The sequence below is a fragment of the Sardina pilchardus genome, chromosome 23, assembly GCF_963854185.1.
Source record: "Sardina pilchardus chromosome 23, fSarPil1.1, whole genome shotgun sequence".
Lineage (NCBI taxonomy): Eukaryota > Metazoa > Chordata > Actinopteri > Clupeiformes > Clupeidae > Sardina > Sardina pilchardus.
This window is the reverse complement of record NC_085016.1, coordinates 27,665,393-27,688,698: the sequence shown is the minus strand read 5'-3', so window position 1 is coordinate 27,688,698 and position 23,306 is coordinate 27,665,393. Positions and strand designations below refer to the sequence as shown.

The window sequence follows — 23,306 nt, the reverse complement described above, 5'->3', positions numbered from 1 at the left end:
TTAAAGAATGTACATAGTTTTCTATAATATCTCAAACAGCTGTCTGTCTATCCCAACATATTTTCTAACTCATCCAGCAACAATTTAAATTCATTTAAACTTTCAATTGATTAAGCATGTGGATCATGGGGATTGTCAGCTTTTGCAAAGAATGTGGTTTCACAGCCAGCTAGAAGCCAACATAGTGAATTTTGTAACAGCTATTCGCTGAAAAAGGCTCAAGGATGTGAAATAAAAGTGCAAGGCTAAAGGTGTCATACACAAAGTTGTAGATGGCTGATAAGATACTGTAACACATACTTTGAACAATCTGGAAAATGTGTATCAAACTCTACCTCAATTAAGATATCATAATCTCAAGGATACTTCTGATTTCTGTGATAAGTAATGAATGACCTTAGTGTTGCCTGCCACCAGGTACAACCACCAGACCAGTACATACAGTAGTTTTTCAATGAAGCCAGCCATTTCAGTATTTGTACCAGGCCAAGCATGTTTGGGAATGCTCTGTGGGTGACCGGGAACATGCAAGAGTGTGACAAGAGTTGTCTCATCCCTCCTACTTGCACACTTCAAATACTTAGTTTAAGTATATAGTGCAGATATTGGGACAATTAAATACTAAGCGAGAGTACAGCACTCCTAGTCATGTATAACTTTATTTCTCTTTTTTCTTGCCTGTGACCAAAAAGAAGAAAAAAAGAAAAAAGATAAATAAAGTTATACATGACCAGGAGTGCTGTACTCTCGCTTTCTTTTATTTATTCCGTATGGGCACAAGCACCCAGTCAGCGTAAATATTTCGTGAGTTGAGCGCGTTCTATGTACTTTATTGACAATTAAATACTAACCATCAAAAAGTGGGCACTACGGATGTAAGCACTCAGTGTACAGTACACTAGCAGTGTACTGGCTGAAGTATGCGGTTTGAGACACAGTCCTCCCTATGATTGTCAGGTCCTGTTTCATTTCCCTATGGTCCGCAAGGGACCCTCACGGTGTAGTCTGAATATGGGGACCCTCACGGTGTAGTCTGAATATGGGGACCCTCACGGTGTAGTCTGAATATGATGACACCCCTGCTAAATGTCATTATGAATCCAAGGTCAGTTTATTTTCACTGACATGCATTCACTCACAGCAGAGGCCAGATCACTAGGAAGAATGACACAACTTTTCCCACATCTGGACATTGTTGAAGCTTTTTTGTCTGGATATTTGTGTTTGTTTTATGTATTTATTTATCTATGTATTTATTTACTGGTCCTATTATGACCCAGATACAAAATTCCTGGAAGTGGTATTTGTATGCCCCCACGTGCATTAGAGAATACTGCACGTCATAATAAACAGGGACAAATGGTTCTGACTAATACTAAAGAACTTTTTTTCCCAAGAAATGCAAATCCAATTCATGTCCTCTGTCAGCTGGATTTAAATAGAAATAACCTTAATCATATTTCCCAGACTTTTCAGTCTGTCTACTCTCGCACTCTCACTGAAATCTGTCTGCGTCACACATGTGTCTGTGTGACATTTCGAGGAAGAGCTGAAGTGTGCTGGAATATTAAAAATACATTTTCCCAACCTCAAAGACAACATGGGTTTGCCCTTGTGATGGTGAAATGACCAAATACCAGTAAAAACCAAACTTAGTGCATCATTCCTGTCCTTTTTAATTTAATCAAGCGTCCACAAACAAAGCAAAGCAATCTGGCCTGTTGTCATCATGTTATTTGTTTATTTATTTATTTATGGCACCACTTTTGAGTGAGGTTCTTGAGGATAGAACTAGCCTACAAGCTAAGTCTTCACTGCCCAGGTGCCCTGACTATGCTGTGTGACCTGCAGAGTTATACGTTTTAAATAGACCCAAAACCTTGAAGCACTATTCGAGTATTCGTTAAATCTGCCACTCTTTTTTGAATAGAAATGGTTGATCCTCAAGGGTAATTTGAAGAAAGATGAATAGTTTCAACAATTGTTTTGATGTTATACAAAAGGCTAGGGCAAAGACATTCCTTAAAATGATTTGAACTGATACGATATATCTGTTTGTTCGTCTTAAGTATTTTGTGGTTAACCTGCTGCTTGCAGACAGTTAAGTGAGAATTATGGGATACATTAGGTTGGAGGCATTTAGATGGACGTTTTCCTCCATCAACAAGATAGAGTGACATCAGGTCAAGAAAGACCTCTGAGACAATTGGCTTCCCTCATGTGACTTTCAGAGCTCATCACAGGGGGCTACACCAGGCGCGTAACTGAAGCGTAGGCCTAGGCTACTGTTTGCGACGCGTAAAATCCCGTTTCTACCAAGTTTCTACGTTACATGGCAGAAGCTGAATTAGACGCAGACATTTTGGTTAAGAGAATAATAATAATAATAATAACAATAAGAAGAAAATTTACTGTAATAACAATGTAAACAACTTGCAGTCATTGTAGCGTCCCATCAGCCTGGGCAGATGATGATTCGCATATCGCATTAAAAATTCCTATGGGTTTCCATAATAGTAGGCTATGCAAATTAAATTTAAATCCATATCTCTTCTAACCTGGTCTTCTAAGGAAATAGTTGTGAGCAGGTGTGGAATAAAAGCATAAGGCTGTTTCAAGAACTGTAAAACATCAGCTAACAATGGCCCAGGTCTGCAATGGCCTATTTTCGATCAACCTAGTCAGCTCATGCGCCCCCCGTAGTCGATGTCTCAGACTTATTAATGCAAAATGTCATGCGTTTCCACTTATTCAAGAGGTAAAAATTCCCTATGGCTATTGGATTGAACCCCAGTTTATGACGGACAGTTTGGAGACAGAATAAGGGATGACAATGATATTGAGGTGAGCCACCAAAGACCGCATGGATAATTCCTTAAGAGGTAGGCTATAACTCACCGGATTCGACTAGCACACTGTGAACTTAATTAACCTGCCCTGTCTACATGTACATTCATGGAACATTGTCCCAGCAATGCTTATGGAGGATCAAGGCGCGTGGATGCTTGAGTGATCCAAATGGCAAACAGCAGACGTTTCATGACTTGGATTTGTTTGGAAATAATGTACACATGTTCAATTTGTTTATTTACCACGTCACTCCACGTGCACGTTGCTTGGTAACCTGACTTTACCCCTGGTCTGCTCTTCAGTGGCTGGGTCCATCTAGCGCTCCCAAAGCTAGTGTCAGCACGCGGTTACTGACGCCAGAATGACGTTAATGGATGGGGAATCGATCTGTTTACCATAATGGGGCGGGGATTTCCACTAACTTGAAACAGTTTCAATGGCCCAGACACGAGCATGGGAGCCTCTAATGGCTAGGATTTGTGCGCAGCACGCTCAGATTGAGGTTACAAATGATCTGTTTTTATATCCGAGTGTTGGAAAGCTGTGACTTGCATGTTAAGGACTACATTCGCCTCTCCAAGAAGTTCTTGCAGCTGCCGTAGATGCTTGTTGTGGTAAGTTCAGATGGATTAAAAAAAAAAAAAAACCTGAATGCATATGAAATCGTGCTGCTGAATAATGTTGATGCATTGAGCCTATAGGTTACTGTAATATCATTAAATGTGAATGACGGAAAGGTTCACAATGCAACTGGTATCCTAAGGGAATAAAAAGGCTGTGTGCAGTCAAAACGCATTGCCTGTGACGCTCAAACTGTCTTGCATGTTCACGCGTTTCTGGTGTAATATTATTTGTTAGAAACAACATACTCAGCCTCGCCCACGCAATATTAACTGAATAAGAATGTACTGCTAAATAAATCTAGGTTAAAGTCAAAGAAGGATAATCATGGTGATCCTTTCGGACCGTTCCGATTCGGGGACTTCTTCGCGTCATGAGAGACCGCTTCAAGTCGGCTTCTACGAAATCACCAAGACTTTGGGAAAAGGGACCTTTGCCGTGGTAAAGCTGGCAAGGCACAAAGTCACCAAAACTCAGGTGATGTTTGGCTTGTTTTACGCAGCATCGTGTTTTTTGTCTGAGCAATAGGGTATTATATAGCTATAACAGTTGTTGTATAGGCTAATCACTTGTTTTTATCAGCCCATATTTATTCGAATGTGCTTTTTCATTAGGTTGCCATAAAGATTATAGACAAAACCAGGTTAAACTCTTCGGATCTGGAGAAGATCAACAGAGAGGTGCAAATCATGAAACTGTTGAACCACCCACATATCATCAAACTCTACCAGGTGTGTGTATGTAACCCATTAGTGTGTGCGTGTGTTTGTATGTGTGTGTGTGAGAGTCTCCATTTTTGGCATTAAGTACTTTACTCATATAAATTACTTACAAATAGTACTTTAGAAGTTCTCTTGACATTGTTTAAAGGTAACATGTTTAAACACAGCAGTATAGACTAATACAATTGTGCCAAAACGGGCAAACAGAGAGGTGATATCACTAATTATTTGTGTTGAAGCTTAGTGTAGTGGGTCTACAGTTTAGTTGATCTAGTGCTGAACAGAGAGTTTGTTTCCCATGCTTGTTCCTTTCCCTTTTGAGCTGTTCATTCAGCTCTCCCTGGAGAATTGCACAGTGGAAAATTGTGACCTTTGTGAGCAAAAGGTCAAAAGCAGATTGTTTTCCCAATAGCGTGTTTCAATTTACCACAGAATCTTGTGGTCCCAAAGCTGCTGTATGACAACAACTGAACTTTGCCCTACATAGAACAACCATGTGAGGAGATGTAACAAGCTGCCATTCACGTATCATTATTTGAATTACATAAATGGTTATAACTGTTTGTAAAGCGTATGGACTTGAACTGTAACTGTTGTACAATCAGCATAATCGCATTGTAAAGATGGGTTTTGCCATTGATGTGGCTCCCTTTTCATGATTTGCAGGTCATGGAAACTAAAGATATGTTGTACATGGTGACAGAGTATGCACAAAATGGTGAAATGTTTGGTAAGTTGAACGTGTTTATGTCTCATATTAGGGCTCATGTTGGCATCTTTTTTGCATTCTACAACTAAACTTGAGGGTGAAGTTGGGCTGGATGCACATTTGTTCACATTTATTTTCAGTCTTTGTGTATGTTGAGCATGAGAAAACAACAGGGCATGTAAAAAAATGTTGATACGTGCGCCTTTGCATGAGTGTCAATCTGTGAATATTTCCATAGCCAGCACCAAATCGTTTTGTGAGCACAAACAAATTACTGATATGCACTACAGTTAAAAGCTTTCTTGCTGATTGCATTCACAACATTATCGTAGTTGGGGGGGGGGGGGGGGGGGGGGGGGGTGACACAAAAGGCAATGGTATGGAACTGTTGTGTAAATGTGTCAAATTTGGACCTGTTCTGGCTTCGGCAAACATTCTTTGCCTCAGATGGTGCTGTCATGCTTTCATGCTTACATTTATTAGCAGTACTTTGCAAGCACAATAATTCTTTCAAGTCTGCCATATTTAGATGTATACTTAGTGACTGTAGCTTCATTTTTATAAAGCAAAGAAGAAAGCATTCAGGAAACAATAGACCTTGAACTCCCAGAAGCCTGATTCATGTAAAGACAAATCTCCTTGCTGGAGTACTCTTAAGTATTTTCATTGTGGGAAAAAGTATTGAAGTATTGAGTTATCAGTGGCGAGGATGTTTAGGTGGTGTTTGACTCTCCTCTCTGTCATCTTCAAAGACTATTTGTCGTCTGTTGGCCGCCTTACGGAGGGGGAGGCTCGTAGAAAGTTCTGGCAGATTGTGAATGCTGTTGACTACTGCCACCAACACCACATCATCCACCGGGACCTGAAGGCTGAGAATCTCCTACTGGATGCCAATATGAACATCAAATTGGCAGGTGGGGTGTATTGCAAGAGGAGGGTGCTACATTTCGTAATCTTAATCTCTGTTCTTTGAGGCACTTTATTGTCTGTTTTTTACTCTCTCTCTCTCTCTCTCTCTCTCTCTCTCTCTCTCTCTCTGTATGTGTGTGTCTGTGTGTTTGTTGGAGATTAGAGTGAGAAACAGCCATAATCTACAGATGCATCTAAAAAGATTAGAATGTCATGGAAAAATTGATTTTATTCTCATAAATTATTTCAAAAAGGGAAACTGTCATTCATTACACCCAAAGTGAAATATTTCCAACCTTTTTGTTTCAATCTTAATTATTCTCATCTTGATGATCAGAGTTTACAGCTCATGGAGATAAAAGTCAGTATATTTGAAATATTAGAATAAAGATTGATATTGCAGAAAAGTTGACTTGAGAAGAGCTCTAATCTTCTAATTAAGTCAAAATACTGGCAATGCTTTCTGAGCGTTTAATCTCAGTCTGGGCAGGGTAATGGACTTTTCCTAAATATTTACATTTCTTGAGGTATATGTCTGTCCATGGTTTTATTCCCCAAAACATCTCTAAGAACCAAAACTTCTACTCTAGAAGAGACTTTCTTTTCTGGGATGGGTATTCACCTGAGCACCATGGTTAGTGACCATACAGTGATAAAATCCTGAACATAAGGGGCCTGATACTTCATGACCTTTGACCTCAATAATGTGGGAGGTTAAAGAGGGCAGCCAGGACACGAGGTCAAATAAGGAACACAACTTTAATCAGAGATTCCTGGATGTGGGATGGAAAAATGTGTTGAGCACCTGCAAGACGTAATTGGGTGCTTAAGAAAGATGTGTGCTTGACATTTGACACAGTGTCCTATAGCCATTTGATAGATTTAATCTGCATCCAACAAATGGATTTTGACAAATGTTCTTATCTCACTTTCAGACTTTGGCTTTGGCAACTTTTACAAGCCAGGAGAAACCCTGTCCACATGGTGTGGTAGCCCCCCATATGCAGCACCAGAGGTCTTTGAGGGGAAAGCCTATGAGGGCCCAAAATTGGACATTTGGGTATGAGCCATATGCCATGATCTATAGATACTGTATATATCACATTTCTAATGCATCACAGGAGACAATAAATACCGTTTTCTGATATGCTGATGTGTTGGTGGTGGGGGGGGGGGCACCTATGGTGCAGATTTGGTAAAAGATAGTTTTCTTGCCGTTCCATATGAATTCTGTTTTGAAAGGTATCTTTAACAACCGTAGTAGCCAACAGTTGAACTAGGAAGTAAGCTTTGCAAACAAAGGAATCAACTAACCAAGCTAATTAATGGACTTGGCGGAGGAAACTCCATTCTGCTTTGCTTCGCCTCATTCATTAATTCTTCATTAATTAGATATATCAGGACACCTCGATGGCTGCTATCCCTTACAAAAAAACAGTAACACTTTACTTGAAGGTATCTACATAAGAGTGACATGACGCTGTCACTGTCATCATGACACATGAACCCTAACTCCAACCCTAACCCTAACTCACTAACTTATCATCAAATCAAAAATCAAATGACAGTTAATAACAGAAGTGTTGTACGTTTATAATATACTTATATATATTATAATATACTTGTTTATAATGTTTATGACACATTCATGCTTGTGTCATGTCACTCTTATGTATATGCCTTCAAATAAAGTGTAACCCAAAAAGTATAGGAGACATTCTTGACAATGATGAATGGATGTATTCAACCAACATTAGTTCATAATTGCACTTAAAGTAGGAGTAAGATGTATTCATCGTTTTCTTTCTCTTCCCAGAGCCTTGGAGTAGTTTTATATGTGCTGGTCTGTGGAACTTTGCCTTTTGATGGTGACAACCTCTATCTCCTCCGGCAAAGGGTTACTAAGGGACGTTTCAGAGTACCTTTCTTCATGTCACAAGGTAGGACTTGGCACACGCACACGCACACGCACACGCACACGCACACGCACACACACACACACACACACACACACACACACACACACACACACACACACACACACACACACACACACACACACACACACACACACAGCCTTCTAGTAAAAGTCCCTTTCGGGCTGAGTAGTTACAGGAACACAGTTATAGGAACAGCCCACTTCTAATCAGTTCTCCTAAGTGACTTAGGCCTACAGTATGTGTGGGCTGAACAACAGAAAGTGATACAGCCTATCGTTTGGGTAGCAGACGTCGCTGCTATTGCACACAGCTGTTCACCATCCATTTGGGTCTGGACCACAGTAGAGTGGCATTCTGCATGTGGTCCGTTGCTGTTAATGAAGTCTCTGACATTATTGTATATTTTCATTTAGTTTGCTTACACAGGCAGCGTGGATTTTAAAGCTGGCGCTGCTGCCAATGCAGGGTTGACAGTGATGGGTTTGATGTAAACATACTGTAGATCACTAAGAGTTCCTATGCCCTGAGGTAGGAACTGAAAGAGTCATAAGAACTGTGGTCAGAGGAACTTAATGATCCGCAAAAAAAGAGGTTATAGGAACCTTATGTTCTAGGAACTGCAAAAAGTCCCTCCAGTGTGAAAGGGTCTAAAGACACAAGCACACAGTGATACACACACAAAAACAAATATTCTGTTGCCACACTACTTGCTCACTAGGAGCACACCCTCATTTGAGTTTACCACATGATCACCAAAACCCATACCACATTATGATATCAGTAACGCTTCTCCCACAGAATGCGAGAGCTTAATCCGGAGGATGTTGGCTGTTAACCCAGCAAAGCGCATCAGCATGGCGCAGATCAAGCAGCATCGCTGGATGGTGGCCGATCCAGCTGCGGCGGCCGCCTGCCAAGCGGTCTCCTGTGCCCCTCCTCCAGACAGTGCTCCCGGCCTGGGTGGCTACTGCGAGAACATACTGGGCATCATGCAGACACTGGGCATCGACAGACAGCGCACTATAGAGGTAATGGACTGACCAGATGAAGAATGATCAAATGAGTCTAAATATTCTGACTGTTTTCCACCGAGCTGAACATCTTAGCTCAGTGCATGGAAATTTAATAAATGAAAAAGGCAATTTGTCAAACAGCTTAGCTAGCCATGCTAGGTAAACGTAGATTTTGATTTATGCTTAGGAAAATGAAACCGTGAAATGACTGGGACTTACTGTATACAAGTGGCAGCTGGTTGAATTCTCTAAACGCGTAGGAATTGCTTCTGTAAGTGCTTCAGTGCTTCCTTTTGAACCTCCTTTAGCATAGCGTACACTGGACCATCCTTTAGAAAAGGAAAGGAAATAGTGACACAGCAGAAACAGCTGATCAACATGTCACACTGCAGTCATCCTTTGCTCTTCTTGACCTCTTGGCATTCTCCATAGAGGTCAAGGAAAAGTGATTTGAAATTGGTAAGGGCCGTTGGGAAGGTTTTTTGACAATCTGAATTCAGCCATGAACATCTTGCACTTACGCGTACACATCTTCTTTTCTTCCAGTCCCTTCAGAGCGGCAGCTACAATCACTTTTCTGCAATCTATTGCCTCCTACTGGAGCGGGTGAGGCAGCACCTCTCCCAGCAGGTGAAGAGTGCACACCAGGCTTCCCCGGGCCCCTCGCTGGCAGACTCATTCCCCCAAGGAGAGGTCACCCTGAGCGGACACCTTCTTCAATCACAGCCCCCTTCCACAGACAACCAGCTGAAGACAAGAATCAGTGGCAAGGAAGAACCGCCCGGAACACTCCAGTCAGAGGGCCATGACGAGAAGGAAGAGCAGACACAGCTTGTGTCAACTCTGGATTCAACCACGAATGGCGATCAGGAGCCCACTAAGACACGTGACAAACTATCCGTTCGCAGCAAGCTACCACGTGAGTCTTAAGTGTCACGTTGACTAAAGATATAAAATATGAGCAAACTGACTAATTATTCAAAAGTGGAAGTTTTTTTATTTGGTCAGTTATTCATTTCTGATGAGATTAAGTGGAAGTGAAGTGGAGATTTACTATCGTTGTGTGTAATGCAATGTGCTTAAGCATATGGTGGCTGACCAACAAAAACTGTTACAAAAATTACAAACATTGTTATCCACAAAAATGCCAGTGTTATTTAAAATTGTAGTGAAGTACTATTCATGTTATGCTAGAGTAAATGCATGCCCAATCTGTTTGACAATTAGATGAAAAGCAAAGAGAAAGTGGGTCAGGTCAGGTCTCCAAAGATCACTTTGAGTAATCTCCCCACAGCAGCAGTTCCGTTAGTGACTCGAGACTAGACACAATCTTCAAGCAACAACTCCACAGATTTCCAGCAGACTGCTTAGGAATTAAATCAGGAACTATGCACAGCCTTGTTTCGCAAATGGGATTCCCTCATTGACGCACACCTTGAAGTAATTGACCCACATTCGGAGCAGATTGACCCGTTGCATTGACGCTTGTCCTCTCTCCTCTGTCCCTCTTTCTCCAAACCTCTCGCTCCATTTCCTCATCTAGCCTAAAGATCACAGGCTGTGTTTTTGAAGTGAGTAAGGTTGTTGAGGTCATGCTGAGTAAGGTTGTTTAGGTCATGCTGAGCTCCAAGTGATAGCATTAAATTAGATAGTTGACTGAGCTAACATACACATGGATCATGCTGGCAGATTGTACACTACTCTAACCCAGCCAATTCTTCTTGTTGCTTTGATTGAGTTACGTTATGTCAATGTAAGTACATGTAAGTACAGTAAATACACATTTATAAATATAGCACAAAAGGCCACTCAAAGCACAATACAGAAAGACGTAAAGATAACATAAACAATTAGTCCAGCAAATACTACATGTGTAGTATCAATTTAAGCTGTGACATTTCATTGTCTTTAGACTTGTACTCTGCACAATGACAACAACGTTGAACCTAATCTAGTAATCTAAACAGATTTGACAATACACGTTGACTAAATCAAAGAAAAAAGCTCATAAGTTCCTTTGTGGACTATGACTCTAACACCCTCCCTCTCTCCCTGACTCTCTCTTCCTCTCTCGCTCTTGCTGTTCTCAGGTATAGTGGTGCATCTGGTGAGCGATGACCCTCCGGACGGAGACAGTGCCCATGAGGCGCGGGCATCCTCCACTGGCTCTTTGGTTGGCATCCCCCTCTCCCCCTCCACAGGAGCTATGTGCAGACTCACCGTGGCTGATGCCCTCTTGCCCCATCAGAGGACACTGAGCCAGTGGTCCAGAACAGGGATGGCTGAGCAGGACAGACTGACCGTGCCCAGCTTCAATGAGGGTAGACGAGCTTCAGATACATCACTGTCGCCAGGTGCTGTGGCCCAGAGGAGTAAGTACACTCTTGACTCTAAATCAGGGGTGTCCAAACTATGCCCCGCGGGCCAACTGCGGCCCGCCACGCACTTTAATGCGGCCCGTCGAGCATGTATTAGGGCGGGGGTTATGGCCCACCGGTCAATTTCCAAGACCCAATGTGGCCCTTGAGCCAAAAAGTTTGGACACCCCTGCTCTGTTACACAGCCCTTAAGGGCCATTCTCACTAAGAACGCTAACTATAACAATAACCATAACCATAACTATAACCAGAGACGGTTGAAAAAGTATTTAAAGATCTTTGCTATAACCATAACGATAAAAGCGTCCAAACTGACCAACGATAAGCAATGTCTCTCCTTGTGTTAATGAATGTGATGCTAAAATGTGATTGCTTCTGATTGGCTATTAGCTTTTTATCATTCTCAAAATCACTCTGAAAGTGATCCCCAACAATATTGTTCCTGATGTCATTAACGTTATAGTTTATGCTTTGCCAGAGTTCTTGGTGTGAATGGCCCTTTAGGGGACATGGTGAAATGTCTGAGTTTTTGATGCTTTGGCTCCGTAAATTACAGTGGTTAAAGAAGCCCAGACATTTGCAGAAGTTCAACATCTATATGGCTGGTACCCCTGAATGACTTCAGGCTGACACTTGCATGTAGCTCTTGACAAAAGTCATCAATAACATGCTCCAATCAAACCTGTTCAGTGATTTATATTTGAGTCGTGTAGAATCAAATCGTCAGAAAATACTTTTAGGCTACTTATGAACACTGTTTAAACAGACAAAGCACACTGGGTGAAGTTTAGATCATTAGTATAGATTCAAACAACTAAAATTTAGAAGATATAGAATTGGGGCAGCAAGATACAACTGACCAGTCGTCTGAGTTTTGTAATTAACGCAACTCCTGAACCAGTATATGATCAGTACAATTACCTTTTTCAGCGTGTACAAGATGCAGAAACTGCACAGGGACAGGGAGATTTCACACGATTCATTCATGGTTTTTTGGTCAGATTTTCAACATGGTCTGTCTGGTCCTATCCAACCTCATGTGTAGGTCTCAAAGCTTCCCGGCAGCCACAGAGGAGCCACACTCGTGCCAAGAGATACCTGGGATTGATGCGTTGCCGAGACGCGCCCCGCTCCTCTGCGGCATGGCCCACGGCCAGGCACTCTGGTCCGACTCCTTCTCCAACCCTCTCCTGGGAGTTAGGGCCTTGTCACCAGGAGGACACCCTGGAACTGCACAGGTGAGCAGTAACCTCATACCTGTCCAGACTGTTGTTGTTTTAATATCATTCAAATATTAGTCTCAGTGGGGGTTGGTGGTAGCGTAGCGGCTAAGGAGCTGGGCTAGCATGTAGTAGCTTGAAATGTTGCTGGTTTAATTCCCAGCACCGTTCTGCCCTTGACCAAGGCACTTAACTTCAAAAGTCTCTCCTGGGACAATGGCCCACTTTGGCTCACATATGTAAATATAAACTAAAGTATTAGCTACAGTGTTATCAGGCATCATGGGGCAAATTCTCCCATGTGTGTAAGGGTGCCTAAGTCAAGAGAAGCGTGCAAATAAGCACTTTTCACCCTGCACTCATTCTGCCCTCATTTCCGCACCATGAAGCCAGTTACGCACTTTGGGAGGAGCTATACTCCAAAAGCCGCGCATTTCTTATGAAGATCACGTTTACGTTATCTTGAACTACATATCTTGTACATACATGTAGATTACACAGAATGTTATAGATTAACATTACATCAAATGTGATGCTTAATATGCAGATCGACTGTGCATAATTATTCAGTTTTAACTTTGTTTGAATCTGTCCATTTCTTTCCAACTTGACCGAAGTCATCCTTAGACTTGCACAGACGCCTGCACTAATTGTCGAGGAGCATTGTTTATATTAGTTGGCTGGGATTGTTGTCAGTCTTTATACTGCATTACAAACGGCCGGTGCCAGTCTACAGATTTGTTTGCATAGATACAGTACATTCATATTTTGAGAAGCAACTGGCATTGAATCTTTCTTTTGAGTTTTACATTATGAATATACACACCTCAAGCACGTCTTGAATCTTTATAAACAAACCTAAGAGCAAAAGTGAAGTTGCTGGTTTGTGTTCTTTTTGCATTTGCTGTCTGGTTCTATTTCAAATAAATCACACCTCTTTCACAAGGCCACCTTAACTTTGAACTTTGGGTGTGACAGAATCAGGAACGGGAATATGCGCGTAACTGAAAAGTGCATAACTGGAAGCGTGTTAAGAAGGGCTTATGAACGATTTATGTGCAAATGGGAGAGTTTGTCCTTTGTGTATGACAGCTGGCATTGATTGTCAAGAGTTTGTTTATTGTTTCTTGTCATAGAAGTCTCCAGATGGCCCAGCCACAGTTTCAACAGATGTCGCCGCTTCATGCTTCATCTTCCCAAAGCTCCCAAAACCAGCCACTCCATGGACCTCTGTTCCTACCGGCTCTCTCTGCCCAAGGCCCTCTCTCCCCACCCCCGTATATTCAACCGTCCGCCCGTCACGATCAAACACCACTCCGTCGTCCAGACCCTGACTTGCAGCTCCCTCCAAGCAGAGACTCTTGTTTCTCCTTCTGCTCCTCACCTTCATCTGCATCCTCATCTTCCTCCTCAGCCAGCGTGGTCTCGACTGCTGCTCTGCTGGAGACCAAGCTGCAGATCAGTCCACTGCCCCAGACACACCGTCCCTCAGGCACAGCATTGGTCTCCTCAGGGTTGGACTTCACACCTTCAACAGTGAGGCAGTCAATCAGTGGGTTAATAAATGGGTGATGAGAGTGCTCCGCTATTTATACATCTGCCATAGTTTCTATCATATCTCATATCTTAAATACACTAATTTTTCAATATTTGTTTTTCAACAAAATTGTTATTAGATCAAATGTTTGTCGTTTTATATGTTCTTGTGCTTTTATTTTTCATACTTTTCAAGGTTACAGTAAGCAATACTTTATGAAATAAAGTAGCTATAGTGTCTATACAAATATTAAACACTCCTTTTGGATTAAAACAGTAATACTGTTTCTACTGTATATGGTGTATACTTGTTGACACTTTAAGCTTGCACTAAACAAAGCCTCAGCACAGCATTGGAAAATAAAGTCACCCATGCTCCTCCATAAGGCATTCCAATTGCCGCATTTACAAGGTTGTCAAGGTCAGCTGCCCTCTTTAATTCATAAACACTAGTGGTGATCTGAGCTCAAGAACAATTTGCATTAAGTCCTACAACCTATGAACATGTTTGTTGTGAATATTGTTTTCCTTCTATATCACTAACATAAAAGCATTACGTTTGTTTGTAACTAATTATGGGTATAAAATAACTGGGATATAATATGGTCCTGTAAAAACGATCCCCTTTAAATATATATAAAGACAATGTATGTATGACAGTATGTAAAGAATTATACACTTTCATTTTTTCCCTTTGTAATTGTACTGAACAATGCTTATATTTTTGTAAGGAGGCAAATATAGGATAATTTATATATTTACCAAAATAAACTTTTTGCAATCAATATGTGTCATGAAGATAGAAACATCTTTAAGAACAACATAATCTCAAAATGATGTACAGTAGGCTACTGCAGATTTTACATGGAGAAAAAGGGTGCATACTGATCAACAGCATTTCAGACTGTATGTCCTTGATGTGGCATTTTCCTCTACACAGAAGGACAACCTCATTTTTCACCCAAGGCTCTGGGAAAAAATAAGAGACCGCTGCACATTTTTCTAATGTCATCCTACGGTTGCTGAGTGACATTCAAATGAGTTGACAATCATATTCAAATTTGCTGTGGTCTCTTCATTTGTTCCCAGAGCAGTAGGCCTATAGCAGTAGCCTGTACATATCCAGACTCATTCACTAAGTCAATAGAGTCTGGTGTGGGGCCAGGATAATGAGCCTTAATTTGCCAAAACCACCAACAGCTCAGCCTCCAACAAATCAGGCGTGACTCAGTAAACTCCAGTCACGCAGAGAGAGAGTGGAGCGTCTAGACACTGTTGTCCCTGGAAAGCATAGGTGACGTGTGTGTCCTGGTCAAATGCCCAAGCTCATCCCAGAGATGCTTTGGGACTGTGGTCAGAGGCTGGGCTGCCATGGGCCAGTACTCTCTAGTGTGGGGCAAAATAGGTTAAGCATTCCACAGCCTGACAAATGTGCGTCATTCACCTCTGCTCAGCTCAGACCCAGTGAGGTGCATGCTCTCTCTGTCTCTAACACACACACACACACACACACACACACACACACACACACGCGCGCATGCAAGCACACACACACTCTCAACACACAAATCCTCTCTTCCCTCACACTCTTAATCAGTAGACACAACAAATGCTGTTTCCCAGCATATCCCTCTTTGATCCTCACTAAAACGACACTGTGCTAAACAGATAGAGCTGTCCCCACTCCCACACAAAGTGGTACACTGACAGAAGCCTTAAAAGGTCCACTGCAAGTGTTACCACAAAGAGAAATGTTGAATGCAGATGGAATGCACTTCTTTTCATAGTGTGGTTTTATTCTGCTAATATTTTTTGGTTGTCCTCTGAATCCCTGTCAGTGACTCACACTTACCTATATCTGTAATTCATCTTACTCTATATGGTGCATATAAATCCATATACTGCATACTGTATGTGAATATCCTGCATACTGTATCTTGGTACATAATGTCAAAGATCACCTTAGTCACCTACTGTAGTCATGTTATTTTAGAGTGACTACCATGATGATTCGAGAGAGAAATAATGATCCCTGAATCCCTGAGATAAACTACTAAATGAACTGTTGCTGATAATAAACAGTGTCATTGATGCAGCTTGGTGATAAAATGGAGGCACACAGGTCCACTGCCACAGAGGACAAACTAGAAAAGCACTCAGAGAGCGCAGACCTCCGCCTGTATTGTTCGTGCTTGGTTGTCATACATTTGAACCTAAACTATTCAGATCGCCACCATGTGGCCATACCATGCCATTATACCGCTAAGCGAAAAACATAAACGCCTCCGGAATCCCGACGTTGATACGGATCACTCCCAAAATGTAATCGTTTCTTCTTTGGGTCATTTCTGACCTTCCCTGAAAATTTCATCAAAATCCATCCATCACTTTTTGAGTTTTCTTGCTAACAAACAGACAAACAAACAAACCCAGATGAAAACCTTGGCGGAGGTAATAAGAATAGGCCACACACAAGTATTTATGGGTTAATGATACAACTTTATTGTACTGACTTTTTAGTGTATACCTCTCAAGTAATTTCAGATATCAGCAGAACAGGGGCTAGTGCTACAGGACAGGAAAGTTTTGTCTGACACAAGAGAGAAGGGATCGTAAGAGTCAAGACAAAGGAGTGGAGAAGAAGCCTGGATGGGTGGGTGGTCCCAGTGACTGATAATCCAACTGAAATGGGAAACCTTTGGACACCTAACTTGAATGATCCCCCCCTTTTTCTCCCAGTATCAACAACCCCTTTCCCATTGCAAGATATGACCCTGGCCACCTCTACTACCTTACATTAACTGTGTCCTTGAGAGGTCAAGGGATCAGGTCGACTTTGCTTCACCCAACAAAAATTGTGTTGGAAAGTAGGCAAGGCTTTTTTTAGTGTAACTCAAAGACACCTTCAATTAGACCTGGGAGGTATGACGACTCGGGTGGGGCCACAGCGATGTTCAAACCACCACGCCCACCTGCGCCCCCACTTCTCCATCCATCCTCAGAAGCAGTGTAAGACAATGATATTAATGGTTGTGATTATAGCACATGGTCTAGTGAAAAGGAGAGAGAATATTAGGCTAGATGTACACCGTGATCTTTTCTGGAGGACTAGGGGTGGAAGAGGAAGGAGGAGGCTGAAAGAGGTGGGAGCTAGAGTTGGATGAGTAGGACTTGGAGCACAGAATGAGGGGATTTGCTTGACCATTGTCCCTCATCCACTGGCTATGTTTTCAACATGGATGAAAGGACACCTCACTGACCTTGCCCGTTCCAAACCTCTACTCAACTGACCCCCCTCCCCCCAAACCCCCTCAGGTGCCCCGATGCCACCCCTCCTTTCCCATCCCCCTCCTCTCCCCCACTCAGCCACCTGGCACAGCTGGTGGTGCCCGTCTAAGAGGAGGGCGCGGCGTTGCTCTTGTCCTCGCGGATGACGGGGATATTGCGGTCAGAGCGCGGGCCGTCGGAGCCGGAGCCAGTCTTGGGGCCGTAGAGGGTCAGCATGCCGTCGGTGGACAGCGAGCAGCTCATGGCGGACTGGTCCACGTTGGCGGGCAGACGGTAGCGGCGGTGGAACTCACGTGAGATGTAGCCGTGGTCGTCCTGGATGAAGGGGACGAAACATGACAGCTGAAGGAGGAACTACACAGAACGTAGCCTAAACAGAAAACTAGACTAGTTACAGCATGGAATGTATGTCACCAGGCAATTCAAATAAGAATGAGGAGAAAAGATAGAAAGAGAGGCTGTGACCACAAAGGGCATTGAGTTTGTGGAACATCACCATACACACACACACACACACACACACACACACACACACACACACACACACACACACACACACACACACACACACACATACACACACACATACGCACACACACAGAGAGAGAGACACTAATCCCCACGGAGTGTAAGTAAGATGAGTTAATTGTATTTGTCCTCATTGCAGTAAACATGACCTAATCTAGTCTGTCTATTTAGCATCCTATTTAGTACCCTCTCAAATTAGGGCAAAGCTTCAAAGTAACATGAAGCACTGCAGTCATCCAGGACATGCAGTCCATCCCCTGCACGGGAGAACTTAGTTCAGCACATGTAAGATTGGCAAGCGCTTGAGACACAAACCCTTAGCCAGCCTCCCCCTCCCTCGTGCAATTCTGAATGGCAGAGATGCCTAAACAAATATACTTGCTTTGGGCACCTCCCGAGCCCAGTTAGCCGCTGCAGTGGTCATTCATGTAGACGTCCTCCGCTGCACCTCTTCAACCGTAACGAGCTCATTAATGAGTTCAAGTGGACTGTTCTAATCAAGTGGACAGCTGACAGCCTGCAGCACCCTGACTAGACTAAGTGAAGAGGCGTTGAGGACGCCAGGAGGGAAATGGCTTAAGTTTTTAAAGCTTAACCCTGAGATGTCTCCAGTCAACAAATAAAGTTAGAAAAACTAAAATGAGTCTAAATTCCAAAAGCCCTGAGACAAGGACCACACCATGTACCACTAACATAATGACTTTAAAGACCAAGTGAAATTTACGTCATGGGTACACTGACTAGCAGAGATAACAACGCAACCATCCATCCATCCACACCCCCACACACCCACCCACCCACCCACACACACACACACACACACACACACACACACAAGCCCTTTTGGAATGTCCTGGCCTGGCTCTGACGCAGTACTGACGTAAAAACAACCAAAAATGCTCAGGAGGAGCTCTACTCCCAGAGGAGCAATGAAATATTTTAAAATCAGTGGGGAAATAGCAGGGAAGATGACTGACAGAAAATGGAAGAACTTGGGAAAGAAATGAAAGCATGGAAGACCTCAGAAAAACTATGTGTGTGTGTGTGTGTGTGTGTGTGTGTGTGTGTGTGTGTGTGTGTCTACCATTTCCAGCTATTTGCCTTTGCCTATCCTCAGACAAGTATCAGTCTGACCAGCACAAAGCTTACCTGTCTCTCCCCATGTTTGCCATGAATTTCCACACAGTCATCCATCACCTTCACGTTGAGTTCCTCAGGGGAGAAGTGTTTCACATCCAGGTATATGTAGTACCTGTCTCTGTCAGATCTCACCTAAGAAGAGTGATCAAATTTAGGCTAAAAGCGCAAACAAAAGCATATTGACACTGGTCTGACCAGTACTTAGTAGAATGTAGAATGATTGTAGAATTCTATACAGATTTTCTTCCAAGAATTTAGAGATATGTATTTGGTGTGAATAACAATAGCAGGCAATTATAGTTATTTAATCATTATTCTGTATACTATCTCTCTCCCTCAGGTCTAGTCTCCTCTATCCCATTCCTGGCTTATAGTAGAGCGGATCTGGCACAGAATTGGACCAGATGAGGCTGGGATCTGTGGGGAAGTCGGCTGCTATGTTCGTCCAATCATCTAATGTTCTTTCTGCCATGTTCTCTTCCTCTGTATTTTCCTGCTCATTGCCTTTTTGTCCTCACTTTTATCTTGACTAAGTCTCTCACCCTTTGGGATCATTAGCTTCATTGGCTTAGGACAATTTGTTTTCTTTCTGCTTTTGGAATCATCTTCCCTGAGATTCCCATTCCATTCTTTTCCCTTATCTTTTCCTGTGTGTCCCTCTTACTGTCAGTAACAAACAGAGCAGTTGAGTAGGGGTAGCATTAGCATTAGCAATCAGCATTACTCTGCTCTTCTGTGTCTTTTGAGATGCTAACAGGATAAATTCAAGCTGAGAGTAATAATGAGCTAAACTTGAAATAGATACAATTAGGCCATTCCTAAAATATGCATTTACATACATGTCTTTACAAAAAGACAAAAACAAGGTATAAGACAAGATCAAGACAGTAGGCTTGCTAAGCTAAATGATAAATGTTGTAGTCTATAAAGATAATGACAGTTATCATAAATAGCACTAATCATCATCTTGTCCATCCCAATAAGACCCATGCTTTTACCTCAGACATGCCTGAGTTGGCATAGTCTCCAAAGTTGCGGAAGAGTGACTGGCGGTAGAAAGGACTGATGGTGGAGGCGGCGTATGGGTAGAGGTCGTAGTCGAACAGGCCTTCTCCGAAGAATTGGTCAAAGAGGCGGGCAGGGTAGAAGGAGCTTAGGGCCCGTCTGAACCAAGGATGCTGAATGGCGATATCCATGACGACGCGACTCAACTTGACTGCGTTCGGGTTTAGGTTTGGCTTAGCTCCGCTCTGGCTCAGACGTCAGACGCTAGTTTTGCTTGCTCTACGCTTCTATGCACGAGGAAAACAGCGAGTATGCTGTCCCCACAAATGATTGTGCGCTCGTGTATGTCTCAGAGAGAGAAAGAGAGTTAAATTTCACAAGCAAAAGAGCAAGTGAGAGTGTTTACAAAAGGAGAAGGTCGAGTGCGAAAGAGAGAGTATGAACAGAAAGGGGATGCTATGAGTGTGTAGCGGTTGTTGTTCCCTTGTGCCGGCCACTTGGTGCTTTATATACCTGAATGGCAGAAAGAGGGGCTTTAGCCGGGATCCCTCTGGAATGGCATTATCTCATGGTGGGAACGGCCGCCGTCAGCAGAATCTCTGGGACGCTCGCTGGCCCTGCCGCTCCGCTGCAAGTCTGGCCCTGGGCCCCGGGATCCTGACGGGAAGAGTGTGGCCATGCCAACCGACTGGCCGGAAAAATGAGCGGGCTGCCAAAACAAACTGAAATTAGGGAGAATAGGATCATGGGGGTGGGGGTGGGGTGGGATGGGGTGTTTGGAATGGAACTAATTGGGGTCATGGGGCTATAGACTTGTCTGAGGCCTAACGGAGATGTTTGTGGGTCAACAGAAATGAGAGGAGCAGGTTGACATGAAAGGAGATGTCCATCACAATTGTTATAGGTGCTGAGAACAATGTAACGTTTCACATTTTGTGAGGGCATCAAAATAGGCACTATGTCTGAACGGTCAGGACAGTATAACACCCAGGATGCTCCACTTCAATTGGGAAGATTTAGGATTAGTTCTAGAATGGAGCACCGATCACGTCACCATACTGCCACCCACTCACACACACACACACACACACACTCAGAAACTTTCTCTCTCTCTCTCTCTCTCTCTCTCTCTCTCACACACACACACACACACACACACACACATACACACACACACACACACACACACACACACAAAGATTTAGTCCATGCTCAGATTTCCAGGAACTTTCAGGAACTTAATCATATTGAGTAATTCAGCAATAATTTAAAAATCCTTTAAAAAATATGATGCGTTGTGTGTGTGTTTAATCCTGTGGTGAGGTCATAGCAGAATTATGTACTCTGGTGTCTTATGTGACACTGTTTTCTGTTTGTCTCCAATTTGCCTCCATTTCACCTCTGAATTAGGTCATGTCATGTTGTGTGGGTTTAATCTGGTCCACTAGTTAAAAACAAAACCTGGATTTCATTTGGTTTAACTGTGTGTGTGTGTGTGTGTGTGTGTGTGTGTGTGTGTGTGTGTGTGTGTGTGTGTGTGTGTGTAGATGATGTTCTCAGTGCTAATCAAACGCTACAATACAGGATCATATACACTCCTCTATTCACTTCTATTAGTACCTATTCTACTCAGGATTCTCCAGAGTGTTGTGTAGAGCTTTTTTTGATTTTCTGGGCCATTAGTGTTCGATCAATGTGTGAGTTGAGTGAAAGAGAACCTGTCACAGAAAGGAACATCTGCAAGGTCTTGGAACTTCTGTTTGTTTTGATAAATGGTAAATACATCTGCTGCATGTTGACATTGTCAGGAAACGGTACTAGACCTAGTCGTGTTGGTGAAACTGGGTTTCGGGTCAAAAATGTAGCCCCTACAGCAGTTTGGTTCTTTTGCAATGACCCACCAAGTGGGACTCCAAATAATGAAACAAAATTGATCACACCTAACGGTCCTGATGGTTCTTACTGTGGAAAAGGTAGAGGAGAGTCTTTTTGATGGAAGACTCATGACATCTAAATGAAAAACATCTGAATCCATTTGTCTTGAAACTTAGTGACTATGAGTAGTCAGACAGCAGCTATGCAATCAACAGTGTAAAAACTTTCATGCAAACTGCCAGAATTTGCTTTGCACTATATTGTTTTACAGTACGGTTGTCAGCCCCCGACCCTCGCCAGTGATCCCAGGCCTGATGACTTCCCCTGGGCCTGTGTGCGCTGCATTAGGGGTAATCCCCGCTGGATTTGGGCTCTCCCGCTCCGCCGGCTTATCAGAAAAGCAGCAGCGAGGCCATTTTTCCAGCCCAGGAGAGCTGGCCATTACAACACACAGGTCAGGCTAGAGAGCCCGGCGGGCTGGCAGGCAGGCTGGCTGGTGGGTTTACAGCCTAGAGATGCCTCGGGTGATGGTGCTGGTGTTTGTAAAGTGTAACAATGTGTTTGTAATCTCCGTCTACATGGTTTGTATTTGCAGTATAATGTAAGTACTGTAAATGTAATGTCAATAAAATTGCCCCTCGGGGATAAATATATATATATATATATTTGAATTGAATGTATATGATAGATAGAAAACTTTAATGTCCTTAAAAAAGGCAATTTGTATTGCAGCACAGCATAAGATGACATAGATTATAGACATCAATACAAGACACACAAGAGACACATACAGCACAAATACACACCATTGGTAATCTGCATCAGGTTAATACAGCTAATAAATAGCCTAAATAAAATAATAAATAAATAAGACCCAGATATATGTAACAGCATGGAGATGCTAAGTATGTGTCATATCTTGTTTAGTTGAGTAATTGCTGTAGGAATTAATGAGTTTTTTGCTCTATTTGTTCTAAAATCAGGGTATCTGTATCTACGACCAGAGGGTAGTGTCTGGAACTTAACTGAGAGTGGGTGGGTAATATCAGTGCATACTTTGTCTGCTTTCTGGGTCAGCCTAGTCAGGTACAGATGGTAAAGATCAGTCTGCTGACATCCAATTATTTTCCCACAAGTTTTGACAATTTTCCCCAGTTTACTTTTATGTGTTACTTTAGAATGCCTACACCAACAAACAATACCATAGCAGAGAATGCTTTCAATAAAAGACCTGTAAAATAAAGTCAAGATTGTATTGTCCACAATGAAAAAATTAAGTTTTCTCAAGAAATACAGGCGCTGTTGGCCTTTTTTATGTTTGGAACGAGAATGTGCTTATGTTCAAACTAAATGCTATCGTATATTTAACATTTGTGATTTAGGCCCTATACAAGGCCCTCACTAAATTTCATTGACAAAATTTTAAAACCTTTATTGAAATATCCAAGAAATATTTTAATGAAATATCCAACCTGGCACATAGAATTGCATTCTGTTCTCCACTGATCGGGGTTAATTAGTGAATTGAAATGGGGTGGTATTATTGAATTCTTCTTATTCTGTGCCTTATTC

The 23,306-nt window shown here is 42.5% G+C and overlaps 2 protein-coding genes across 2 annotated transcripts; one reads left to right on the top strand and one right to left on the bottom strand.

Annotated features, from left to right (window-relative positions):
- The first annotated feature begins 3,305 nt into the window (after window positions 1-3,305).
- Window positions 3,306-13,934, top strand: LOC134071029 (putative serine/threonine-protein kinase SIK1B). The gene is made up of 12 exons (XM_062527593.1): window positions 3,306-3,464; window positions 3,776-3,948; window positions 4,086-4,202; window positions 4,860-4,923; window positions 5,655-5,816; window positions 6,747-6,871; window positions 7,628-7,751; window positions 8,550-8,779; window positions 9,311-9,683; window positions 10,855-11,136; window positions 12,188-12,380; window positions 13,499-13,934. The coding sequence occupies exons 2-12, from the start codon at window positions 3,799-3,801 to the stop codon at window positions 13,932-13,934; spliced, it is 2,256 nt and encodes a 751-aa protein (XP_062383577.1). The 5' UTR covers window positions 3,306-3,464; window positions 3,776-3,798.
- Window positions 13,935-16,376: 2,442 nt separating this feature from the next.
- On the bottom strand, window positions 16,377-20,326 carry cryaa (crystallin, alpha A). Its single transcript, XM_062527780.1, has 3 exons — window positions 19,853-20,326; window positions 18,864-18,986; window positions 16,377-17,501 (listed from the first exon to the last, which is right to left on the bottom strand). Exons 1-3 carry the CDS (start codon window positions 20,048-20,050, stop codon window positions 17,292-17,294), a joined length of 531 nt encoding a protein of 176 aa, XP_062383764.1. The 5' UTR covers window positions 20,051-20,326; the 3' UTR covers window positions 16,377-17,291.
- Between the last annotated feature and the right edge of the window lie 2,980 nt (window positions 20,327-23,306).